General features: G+C 39.9%; 1 protein-coding gene across 1 annotated transcript in view; it reads left to right on the top strand.

The window, feature by feature from the left end:
- ADAMTS18 (ADAM metallopeptidase with thrombospondin type 1 motif 18) overlaps positions 1 to 13,333 on the top strand; it is a 77,428-nt gene that overhangs the window by 16,326 nt on the left and 47,769 nt on the right. Inside the window, exon 4 of the mRNA XM_065662934.1 lies at positions 12,816 to 13,098. Coding sequence (XP_065519006.1) covers positions 12,816 to 13,098 — 283 coding nt within the window. The remainder of the gene's footprint in view (positions 1 to 12,815; positions 13,099 to 13,333) is intronic.

A 13,333-nucleotide genomic window follows, 5' to 3' on the forward strand; every position in this document is an offset into this window, starting at 1 on the left:
TGAGCACTGCTTATTGGTAGCTACAGATAAGAAAGTGAAGAATCTTTGTACCCATGGTATGCTCAGCAATATAATACTGTGAAGACAGGTCAACAGCTATAAATGGTTCCTGCAAACTGAGTTTTTTTCATGACATGAAATACAGATGCAAATTACTACATTTATCTTAGCAAATAAGTCACTTTGTATTCAAGTGCCCTTTGTAAACCAAGATCTGGATGCTAAGGATGGTTTTACAGTTATCTGAATGTTACGTGGAGTTGCCATTGTACTGGTTTCTCAACATTGTGAAGAACTAAGAAAATGGTGAGGTCTTATTTTAATTCAGTGGATATTTAGGATGATGCTGCCCTGCATTTCATGTTTAATATTATGAATTCCATTCAAGGTTTTATTGATTTACCCTTTCTTGGGATCAAAAAATGTGTTTCAGACATACCTGGGCTGCTGCCCTGTTTCAAATAGGTGATTATAGCAAGAGAAGGAAAAGTGAAATTTAGGCTTTTTTGCTCCTTCTTTCACAGTGATGTTAAGTAATCAAACTTTCTCTATAGGCATGTGAAAAATAGAAATCATTATAGCAAGGGAATTCCTAGTTGTGAGCAAACCTATAAACTTTCTCAGACTCCAGTGAGTGAATGCATGTTTCTGGCTCACAAACCATGCAGCATTGCTGTTCCTGTGAGTGGTGCCACCTATTAGACAGCATACCTATCCTGTGACCTTCTGTGTTTAGTCCAGTTGGTCACTGGATCACAGTTGGAGCTACTGGGTGAAATTCTGAAGGCTGGGGCTGCAGCTTATAGTGAGGAAGACAGAGGCATTTTAATAGAACAACCCAGCTGGGGTCAGACATGAGCCTTTGTAAGTCTGTCTTGAGTATTGGCTGGATTGATTACAAAATCCTGGCTCTAAAGCTGAGAAATAAGGAACAGAGAAGCTGAAGATCTGGGAGTTTAATCCAGATAACCCAGACGCCAGCCTGACATTCTCACTCTTGGGCCATCTTTGCTTCTTGTTTTCCATTCCTTTAATGGCCTAAGCTCTTTTGTTCCCCTCCCTTTCTCCTTCCCACATAGATATTTCAACATATGTATATGTCTGTGTATGTGGAATATCAGCAAAGCTGATACTTTGCTCCCTACAGAGTTTCTTGTGACCACTCTCTCATGTAACTAATCCATAGCAATGTATACTCCAAGAAGGAAAATTAAAAGGTTGGGAACCACTGACCTAACTTCTTAGTAAGCAATACAGCTGGCAATCAGATGTAACCTGAGCTCCTCGTTATTGGAGTTGCTGAGCTATTCATAGCAAAGTAAAATTGCTATGGGAATTGAGCTGTATTTATTTTGTTTGAATGCAAATTATCCCAGGTCAGACAGGCTCAGATCATCTGCCCCCTTGAATTTATTTGCATCAGCTCTGCCAGGCTGAAGTTTTCATGAAGGATCTTCACTGGGGAAAAGTGGGTATGGGGAGTGAACTGCCACTGTCTAGAGCATTTGCTCTGGGGCTTTCATACAGTCAGTGTAAGTCACTTTGAAGCCAAGACCTCTGAACAGAGTGAAGGTCTACCCTTCATCAGCTAGCTATGTGTGGTGTCCAAGTGCATTGGATAAGTGTGTCTCTATATTGGCTGCAACTTCAACAGGGTATTTCATAAGGGAAAGGAAGTCTTTCAGGCTTGTCTGCCACTTTCACTCATGATATGAAATGTTCTTCTGAAAGGTCTAGCTGCCGAAGTCCCATCACAGGAAAAGCTGCATATTCACAGAAAAATAGAAAACACCCAAGGTTGATGCTAGTACACATGGCTATAAATGGTAAAAATAGCCATTAAAAAATCAGTTGAAAATGGTTCAAGAAATCAGAAAGAAAACACAAAAGTCCTTTGGCATTATTTTACAAAATCTCATAATTTATAGCATTGTTTCCTGCAAGGCCTGATTCATGACTTCTAATGTTTGGGGTTGTATGTCTGATAGGGAGGAATGTTCCTTATCAGAAACACTCAAGAAAGCATCTGCTAATGCTAAGTACCTATGGAAAAGAATTTCCAAGTACTGATTTTAGTTATCTATCATCAGTTGGACTTTTTTAAGCTGTTCATTTTCTGTGTCACTGCGCCCTAATCTTACTGGTTTTGCCTTTATCACAAGTAGAGGAGCAGAAGATTCATTAAGAAGGCATGCGCTTTCCCTAGAATATTAGTACATCTGAATTCCATCCACACAAAATCGATTAGCTGTACACAAAGGAGGAGGAGAAACTTGCCAGAACATTCTCATTGCACCTAATTCATACCAAACCATCCTTAGGGTGAAATTGTGCCCTGTCCAAAGGTCTGTTGAAGATCTAAACATCTCAAAATCACATTTCAGAGATTTAAGAGGAACATGAATGGTGCTTTTATTTCGTGCTGTTATGCAAATTTAGAGGACAGAGGGGGCCTCATTTTCTATTCTTCAAAATTTCCAAAGGATACACCTCCTCTCACACTTTAAGGGTTCCCTCAAAGCTTGCACTGAGCTACATGAGATGCTCTATTAGAAGACTAACTAAACTACCTTCTGAAGTCAGCTGTTCTGTTATTGATGTACTGTAAGTAACTAATCTGCTGTAAGACAGCACATGACAAATAGTGGGCTGCCTTTTTTCTTAGGAAAAGTGAAGCATAAATGAATTCATGAAACACTCCTGCTGTTTCCTGTTTGCTTTGTGATGGATTTCAGAGCTGTCATAACTAATAAAGTATCCAGATTTTATCTTACAGTTGCAGGGATTTGCTGAAACAGGCCATACCCAAGCGCTCGTACAGCTACCAAGCCTAAATTTGAGCTGTTGGTTTTAGCTAATTGCTTTATAGCAATTAGAAACTACAGTATAGCAACCATTATAGCAAGTCAAAGAACCATGCTGCTAGAATCATGAAGGAAGTGATCTTTAGTGCAACTTGGTAAACCTTTGGCACTTAAATATTATTAGTGTATAATTAGTGTCATAATATTGTAGTTTACATTAATATTTTTCTTCTGTTCTCTTATAGAATTATAGAATCATAGAATAGTTAGGGTTGGAAAGGACCTCAAGATCATCTAGTTCCAACCCCCCTGCCATGGACAGGGACACCTCACACTAAACCATCCATCACAAGGCTCTGTCCAACCTGGCCTTGAACACCGCCAGGGATGGAGCACTCACAGCCTCCATGGGCAATCGATTCCAGTGCCTCACCACCCTAACAGGAAAGAATTTCCTCCTTATATCCAATTTAAACTTCCCCTGTTTAAGTTTTAACCCATTACCCCTTGTCCTGTCACTACAGTCCCTGACGAAGAGTCCCTCCCCAGCATCCCTGTAGGCCCCCTTCAGGTACTGGAAGGCTGCTATTAGGTTTCCACGCAGCCTTCTCTTCTCCAGGCTGAACAGCCCCAACTTCCTCAGCCTGTCTTCATACGGGAGGTGCTCCAGTCCCCTGATCATCCTTGTGGCCCTGCTCTGGACTTGTTCCAACAGTTCCATCTCCTTTTTATGTTGAGGACACCAGAACTGCACACAATGCTTCAGGTGAGGTCTCACAAGAGCAGAGTAGAGGGGCAGGATCACCTCCTTTGACCTGCTGGTCATGCTCCTTTCGATGCAGCCCAGGATACGGTTGGCTTTCTGGGCTGCGAGCACACACTGCCAGCTCATGTTCATTTTCTCATCGACCAGCGCCCCCAAGTCCTTCTCTGCAGGGCTGCTCTGAATCTCTTTGCCCAACCTGTAGCTGTGCCTGGGATTGCTCTGACCCAGGTGTAGGGCCTTGCACTTGTTGTGGTTGAACTTCATAAGGTTGGCATCAGCCCACCTCACAAGCGTGTCCAGGTCCCTCTGGATGGCATCCCTTCCCTCCAGCATATCAACCGGACCACGCAGCTTGGTGTCATCGGCAAACTTGCTGAGGGCACACTCAATCCCACTGTCCATGTCAGCCATATCATGCTTATTTCTGTTTAAAAAACAAAACAAAACAAAAAGACCCCCCCAAAAACCCTTCAAAGCATGAGAAATGAGGGAGCTCATGTACTGACAAGCAAGTATTTAGTCTGTGGCAAAGCAATCAAATTTGTGTTAGTTCTAGAATATCTCATTGCCCTGCAATAAATACCCATTTAATATATTTAAATACCAATGTGACTGGTTCAATTACCTTAAGTGGAGGAACAAATAAGGATATTTCCTTATTTGCCATATGTTGACAGAGGGCTGCATAAAGATGTTTAAAACAAGTTCAGTCAACTGCAGAAATACAAAGGCACTATTCAGAGATAACGCTGTCTTTGTTCATATAGGAATAATTAAAGACATGCAATTTTGTTACCTTGTTTTAATAATTGCTGAATGTTCTGCATAACACTTCTTTTGAGCAGCCAAACAGAGTAGTCTTTCATAACTAACTCAGACGAGCAATTTAAACACTGTGCTCTCCTTCTGTCAGATCTGCAGATAATAAAATTGTATATTGTGAAGAACTCTTCACATTTTAGATTTGCAAAAAATCAATTTTGTATTAGAGAGCGGAATAAATTGAATAATTCTTGTAAGACACTAAGAATCTAAAGAAAAATGTGATCTCATGTACAATTCTCAAATCAGAGTAGGAAACCAGTGATTCTAATGCTTCCTTCACAATAAAAATATTTTAGTGTGTATAAAGGCCACTAACTTAACCTAAACATTTGCTGTGGTAGGGAGCCAGATATTCCAATCTATGAAAATCAGTAAAGGTCTGCTGAGGTTGTTCTCATCAGCGAAGGACCCAGTGCAATAAAGCATTAAATTTGTACTTCCCTGACTGTGGGGTAGCCGTCAGTAGCTGCCTATGTACAGACTTGATATTTTTCTGAAGGATGGGTGAATTTCTTTGGACAATATAAAAGCTAGGGGTTTAAAGTTTAGTTATACTCTCTCTTTCACTTAGTGTGTTCACAGGCCTTTGTGCTGCCTGGTTTGGGATATGATCAAAAATGAACATGCTCTGAGTTTTACTCGTGGGATCTCTTGACTTCAATAATACATGTGTATTATTGGAAACCTCATGAGAGTCCATTCTCACTATTTTCCCAGAACATTTTCTTTCCCAGATTGGTAAAAATGCCCTCTGGAAATGCTTGGAGAGACAACGTTCAGCTCAATGGGAGCTCCTGGGTGCTTAACAGTCTTTGAAAGTAATTTATTTCACAGTCTGTGTATGGAGTTAAGGTCCAGACTTTTCACCTCTTGTTGGAGAATTGTGGATCATGTCCATTGTCACTGGGATTCAGAAGCTTGTTGAATTTGCCCACTGCTTCATTTGTGCGAAGTGCCCTTCTGAGGGGGACAGAAACAGCATATACAGGCAAAATATGCCTCAGATCTGTTAGCTGCTGCTGTCACCTTCACAGTTATCCCACAGAAAAGGGGCTGTAGGTTATAGCAGAGAGGGAATGAACTTCCCTAATTGCCACGATTTACTGCCATTGGTTTGGCCGTTTGCTCATGGTGCTTCCCAAGGGTAAAGATATCTTTCACCTCTGCAACACTTTCTGCAATTCTGTTCCTTCTTCCTGTTTTACCAGATATGTTCCTTGTCATTTTTTCTACCGAACTTCACATCTTAATTTGCTTATTTTGATTATATTTTCCAGAGCATTGACCTTTTGACCCTAACCTGAGAGGTGCTCAGTAACCCATCTCTCAAAAAGGCAGTTAGTGATACCGGGTATCTACAATTCCAGGTCAGGATGTACTATGCTGCTGGCTATAATTCTTGGAAGTAGTTTTGCTTATGACTGTAGTAAGGTTATAGTCTTACATATGTCTCAGACTACGAACTTAACCCATCCCAAGAGGTGATCTACTTCATTACACATTCTCTAAAGAAACAATGATTTATTTAGACTGTTTACATGATGTGGGATTGCTTTGAACAGCTTTGTACTAGTATTGATTGAATATCCTTGCTTTGGAGGAAAGAAGAATCCATAAAATGAATGTTTGCAAACTTAGCTTTATTCTTCCTGGGATTCCTTGGCATGTGTGAGAAAACTCTTATCTTTACCCCATTTTCAAGGCTTGGTCCAAATCCCAATCTAAACAGCTGGCACTTTTCCTCCTGTCTTGACAGGATTTTGTGTCAGGTTGCTGGTGTACACACAGGGGCTGCCATCTCCACATGGATTTTTTTGGGGTGTACATTTGAAATGGATCTGAAATCACTGTTACTATTCTCCAAGCTTGTGTCCATGAGCTAGGTGTTGCAAAATACCGTGTAGACATATAAATGTTATGCTGTGCGCAAGCTAGCGGGCCCACAAGGATGCTTGAGGGCGACCCTTCATCAGGAACTGTAGTGACAGAGCAAGGGGTAACAGGTTTAAAGCTAAACAGGGGAAGTTCAGGTTAGATACAAGGCAGAATTTCTTTACTGTGAGGGTGGTGAGGCACTGGCACAGGTTTCCCAAAGAAGTGATAAATGCTCCATCCCTGGCAGTGTTTGAGGCCAGGCTGAACAGAGCCTTGGGTGATGTGGTCTCGTGTGAGGTGTCCCTGCCCACAGCAGGGGGTTGGAACTGGGTGATCTTAAAGTCCTTTCCAACCCAGACCTTTCTACGATTCTACGATACCAGCTGCATTGGATCATGTCCAGAATGAAAGGAGGGCTGATAGCAAATGAGACAATCATTTTTGTACTTCCTGTAGGGACTACCATTATGGGCTTATACAACCTGACGGAAGGGCCTCATCTCCCTGTCAGTCTGTGGGTGGAATCTGAGGAGATACTGGAAATACGCAGAGACCTCTCCCTTCTCCCATGGTGCAGTATGTTGGTCTTTGAAAACTGACATCTGCCCAGTTCTAGAGGCCAGTCTGGGCCTGAAGGCAACTTCTGGCTATTGGCTTAAACCAGGACAGTCAGGTAGCTCTAAGCTGTGTGACTAGCTTCATGTTCTCTGAATCTCCATCATACCCTCTTTCTGCTCCTCAGATGCTCATTATTCCGGTATGGGAAACAGTCTGGCAGACAAAAACCACAGGTGTCATGTCTGAGCTAGGGGAGTCTCTGCTCCAGCAAGGGAGTTCTTTGGTGGCAGAGATAGGTCTTTTGTGTTTCTTTTGTGTTTCTTTTGTGGTGCTAAAGTGCCAGAGACTTAGAAGTACATCAGGGCAGAAAATAAGAGTTTGACTTTGATTAAAATGAACTGTGGCTGAGAAAATTTCATGAGTTTTGACTGCAAAGTAAATGAGAAAAGACTCCAGTATGCTGTGGCATGAGCCAGTCCCAACAATGTGATGTGAATACTTAGATGTATAGGCATCTTTGACAGCAAGTAATTTTAAATAACCAGCAACCTTAGTTCTTAAGTAATCTGTTCTTCTTTTTATTTTGAAGGAGTTCTTAATTTATGTTTTTATTTATTTTAAGCAGAACTAAACACTGTACTTTATGTCACTGTACTTTACATGCTGTACCCCTTGTTAAGATGTGGTTGAATCAATGATTTGTGGGTTTTAGGAGCTGGACAGTTGTGAAATAACACAACAGAAGTCTTGGATCAATGTCCACTGAAGTCTCTGGAAAGCTGTATGACAATTTCAGTTGGCCTTTTGTCAAGTCTTTTAAAACTTTGCATGAATATTTGGCACTATTGTAATGGGTGTGAAAAGACATTTAACTTTTGCTTTTAAGAGATTTTTCATCTTGAGTACATGCATACCCATCTAATTGTGTAGGATTAATTGATTTCTTTGGCTGTTTTAGCTGCTCTCCATTAAAATACAGTGTTTTTCTTAACCCTTAATTTTATGTATATGCTCATAATACTGAACAAAGTATTCTGGATATAAGTGGTGCTCCTTAGACAACACATGCAAACCTTTTTAGCATTTTATTTAGTTGAGATACTCCTGTCATTGAGCAAACTGTAACTTAACTCTGCATCAGTCAGTATGAAGTAGTTACATTTAGAAGAGACACTGCAGTTCGTTTATGCGTTTTGATTCTTAGTTTCATTTCATTATGCTTCTTACCTCATTATTTGAATCTGGTTTATGAAACTCCCATAACTTTAATGTGCATACGGCCAAGCTGTTGCCTCTAATTTAATTAGTATGCAATGAAAGTGTCGTGTATGCAAAGAACCCAAACTCATGAGACTCTTCTAGTTTAGAGCAAGGATTTATCTACTGTTTCAAAACTTATCTTTGTTCAACTGTAGGCAAGAAACTTAAGTTCTGAAAACACTCACTGTCACTGCTGTGTTATTATGGAGGGTCTGTTTTTGGAGATGCTGAAGCCTCAAAATGCATTAGGTTTACAGGCTGGTGAGCTGCCAATGACTTCACTCAGAATCTAAGAACACATGGGGAGACAAATGGGAACAGCCTTAATGCTGTTCCAGGAAGAGACCAATGAGACCTGTTAGAAACTGACGTGTTAGTGTGATGTGAAACTGTTCCATGTGGAAGACTTACCTGGTTTTGCATAGCTATAATAGACTTTCAGTGGTTTCGAAAATTCTTATTTTTCAGTTATAATCTAACTTCAATTAAAAAAATAATGAAGTAGGTATTTTATTATCATTTCTCATGTCTAAATTCCATTTTGAGATTCTTCCTTTTGAAACACACCAAGAAAATAGAACAAGTGCCTTACCTTGGTGATAACATCCTGATACTGAGGAATTTCGCAAAGAGGTATTGGATCTGAAAATTCCTTTAGGCCGCAGCTAAACAAACATTTCATAACAAATAGCAGGTGGGAGGAATGTTGCCTTTTCATCTCTTCCTAACTTTTCTGCAAGCAAACTGCAAGTTTCTCTGGTTTATTGATTCAGAATTACTTGCTAACCACACAGATCAACGTATGTCTCGTGTTTTCCTTTCCAATGGCATGGAATATCTCTTACAGAAGGGTAGCAAATGTGTGTTGTGAAGGGAAAACAAGACAACAGCAAATTCCAACTGAGCAATCTCTTGGGTTTTCCTTCCTACCATATTCTCACAATTAGTGCTATTATTAGTGATAGCCACAGTGGGAGAGAGAGAGGGAATAGACAGGAGTCCCTGGTCTTTTTCATGCTGTGTTGTCTAGACTTATAAGAATGTTAGATTTTGTCATCCTGCTTCCTCTCATGGTGTTTTAATTGCAGAGAATCTGAAATAAAAATGGAGTTTTGACCTACCTGACCCTCTCCTTGTTGAGTCCCAAACCCATCAAAGTTAATGGAAAGATATCACTGAATTCTGATTCAAGGAAAATCACATGTATACTTCAAGCTATGCTGGCAATAGAAAACCTAATATATAAATTTCCATGACAGTTTTGACAGTATTTGTTCATCTACTGAAGTATTTGAGCTGGATAAAGATACTGCATCTAACTCACAATTATATTTCATGTATTTGTAGAAAACGCTCCCAGAAACACCACCACCAGCACCCTTTTTCTTTTTTCTTTAACACTTACACTGCCCAGGAGTACAGAGTAGCCACAATCTGGCTTTCAAGAACCTGGAATTCCTTGGCTGTTTAAAGTTAGAGAAAATTATTCAGTGCTAGTATCCTGCCTTTGGGCTCTGGTGTTTCTCAGCTGGCATAGTTTCCAGCCAACGTGACAGCAGCCATAGGCTACTTTGCTTTACCTAAGGCTAAAACTCAAGAACCTACAAGAAAAGTATCTGTCAGTTGTTGCCCAGCTGCCCCTTTGCAGCAATCTGGAAGGCTGCATCTCTGTCAGAAGCCAGGTCAGCATTCTCAGCATTACTGTGGAATTACCCTAGAGATTATTTTAATATGAATCCTTGAAACCATCCCATAACTAGAAGAAGTGTAAAATGGTCTGTGATTGAATGAGTGTCTGGACTGCCCTGTGGCACTTACCCTTTCTTCTTGCCAACTTCATAAAACTAGATGTTATCAAAAAGAAGGTATCTTTCGTTCTCACAACATTTTTCAATTTAGAGGATGTCTCTCGTGTAAAACCCAAAGGAAAGAAGTCTTAGTGGAGAATTAGGGTCGTTTCTGCTGAAAAAGAAAAAAAGTGAATACGTTTGAAAGGCACCCAGTCAGCTGCAGCCTATGTAAAGGTAATACACATGTAGCGCATGGCCCAGAATTCAGTTTGTGTGTGTGTCCCAGATTCTCAATCAACCCTTATAATGCTAAATATAGAAATTACATTGGGGCTGAAACTTCGTGTACATCAGGGACAGTTCCTTACAGGAAAATGTAGAAAAGCCTTTGTTCCATATGGTTTGAATCATTTACAGAATGAATCCTACAGGAATAATTTTAGATGTGGAAAACTTTAAAATGGAGAAATAAAAACCAGATTCACTACATTTCTTTTTTCCAGCTGAAAAAAGCAAAAATCATTTAGCAGTGCCCAATTATCAGTGCACTCTGGTAGATACAGATTGCCTCTCGGAACCACTTTTAAACTGTGTGATGACACACATCATAAGGATTAAAATATTAGTCTTCTTCCCTACAGGAAAGTACTTTGTCATGACCAAATATGATCTGACATTTGAAATATGCCAGCTTCTTGCAGTGAGCAAGAAAGGTAAATTCTTGTCAGTTATTTAAAGCCTGTCTTCTGTTGACAGAGGCAATTTTAACCTTAATTTAGAATACTAATTAGATACAAGGTGAGATACGAAATTATGGAATTGGGATGAAGAAAGGAAAGGGGGCAAATTGTTCATCAGATTTATCGTCTCTGTTTGTTTTCATATTATCTTTCAGGAGGCAGTCAGACCCTCCCAGTTCATAATATGGGATGTCTTGACAAAGTTAAGATCACAGTATGATTTCATGGGTGCTACTATTAGGCCTTGGGCTTACTGGAGAGTACTGCAAAGCTACCTTTGATTTGAAATGACATAAGTGAATTTTTATGAAAAGGGCAGAACATATGACTGTTTAGGACCTGTATATCTCTGATAAATCTTTTCTGCTGGCATAGACTTTAAATCAGTTTTAGCATTTGTTTAGTAAACAGTGAAAGCTGTGAAGATCTCATATGTAACTTTCTATTTTCACTTGTTTTTCATTTTCTGTTGAGTTTTCCTCATAGGAAACAGTTCTGAAAGTATAAAAAATTCCACAAATCCTTAAGGAGTACAGTGCTTACATTAGGCATTCAGACTGCTCTCCTTCTGATACCCTTGGTGTTCTGGTCCTAGGAGGCTAGGCTAAAGGAAAGTGTCCATTTCAGAAGGGAATAGGTCATACATGTCCAATACGTGCATTTTCAAAGGATACTTTTTGAGGAGGAAGTGGAATCATGATCTGGCAGGACTTAAGATGTCAGACAGGATGGTTTGCAATTGACATTTGTCTGCAAATATTTTTCTGAAGCATAAGAGATAATGTAGTCCTCGTGGGATGTCAGTTTTGGCAGGAGGGTGTTGGCACGTGGTAGAGTCTCACTGATCCAAAACAAAACTCTGTATCTAGTATTATGTATATAATGTAATAGAATTACCTGATGAAACTTCTTGGTCTTTGACTTGGTAAAAAGGAGTGTTTATTACAACATATTTTACAAAACCAATAAATGAAATAAAATCATAACTGATTAATGAGCTGCATGGAAATACTTCCTCAGTGCCACCCACATTTCCCTGGCCCTGATCCTGGAAACACTTCATCACATATACAGTTTTATGCACAGATACTGTGTGAAAACTACAGTGTAGTTTTCCCATACTTCTGTCTTTCAGGGGTAAGGAGGAAAACAATTAAATATTTACTTTCACTGATCAATTTTTTCTTATAGGAGGACATAAATTTTAAACTGCATTTCTGATGATTAAATTGTGGGGAGCTGATTTCTGAATAACAGTACTAAAATGTTCAGATGCTTCAACTTTGTGCTGCTGCACTGTAGTATGCTTACATTTCCACTTAGAGTAACTTGGAGTCTGGGATTCCTGTCTGGTAATACCTTATTCTGAAAAATACCTGAACCTTAGTTCAAATAGTTTGTTTTACTGATGTATGTATTTATTTGAAGTTGGATTTTCCAAACGCATTTTCTTTTTATGTGATGCTGTATATCCTGTACACAATCGCACTTACAAACAAATCTATACTCTGAAGAACGGATTAATAATGCACGTGAAATGATTCATGGTACTGTGTGAAGGTGCTCTGCTGCCAGCCACACTGGTCTTGTTTTCTGTGTTATCAAATGTGAAACCTGGTTATCTCCAAAGTGAAACAATGCATATGTTAATTGGGAAGGCTATCTAGATTGTATCTTAGAATCATAGAATCATAGAATAGTTAGGGTTGGAAAAGACCTCAAGATCATCTAGTTCCAACCCCCCTGCCATGGACAGGGACACCTAACACTAAACCATCCCACACAAGGCTCTGTCCAACCTGGCCTTGAACACCGCCAGGGATAGAGCACTCACAACCTCCATGGGCAGTCGATTCCAATGCCTCACCACCCTAACAGGAAAGAATTTCCTCCTTATATCCAATTTAAACTTCCCCTGTTTAAGTTTTAACCCGTTACCCCTTGTCCTGCCACTACAGTCCCTGACAAAGAGTCCCTCCCCAGTATCCCTATAGGCCCCCTTCAGATACTGGAAGGCTGCTATTAGGTCCCCACGCAGCCTTCTCTTCTCCAGGCTGAATCTTAAGTAAATCTAATTTGGGGGTGCACATTTCAACTTGTCTAGGCTTTAAAGGGAGATCACTTTAAGAGCTAGCATGTTCCAGCTGTGAACTTTGACAGTCTTTTCTCTAATTCATGGTGGTGTTTCTTTTTTTAGTCAGGTTTGATAAGGACACGGAAGATCGAGTTCCTTATATCTCCATTACCTCAGCAGCTAGCAAAGGAGCACAACTACACATCACCTGCTGGACATCATCCTCATGTATTATATAAAAGAACTGCAGAAGAGAAAGTACACCGGTACACAGTAGAGTCCAATTCCAAATTCTTTTCTTTTGGTCATCACAGAGTGCTCACTTCCCACAAGCATCATGCTCAAGCGAATGGTTACCACCGTGGAAGGTTTCAAAAGCAACATTTTTGTGGACGTCGCAAGAAATGTATGTAAGGAAACTTTCTCTCCTTGTTTGAGATAGTGGTTCTCAGAAACTGTGTAGTGATTCTGAGGTGTGCTTCACAGTCACCTTTGTGATGGAGATGTAATTTTAAATTATACATGAATATAAAATATAAATGAAATAGCTATGAGAAGCTTGATTGTTTCAACTGATGTCATAATCTGTTTTATTAAGCCATCAGAACCACTGTTTAGTTTTCTTATTCTCTACCTATAAG

The sequence above is a fragment of the Lathamus discolor genome, chromosome Z, assembly GCF_037157495.1.
Source record: "Lathamus discolor isolate bLatDis1 chromosome Z, bLatDis1.hap1, whole genome shotgun sequence".
Classification (NCBI taxonomy): Eukaryota; Metazoa; Chordata; class Aves; order Psittaciformes; family Psittacidae; genus Lathamus; species Lathamus discolor.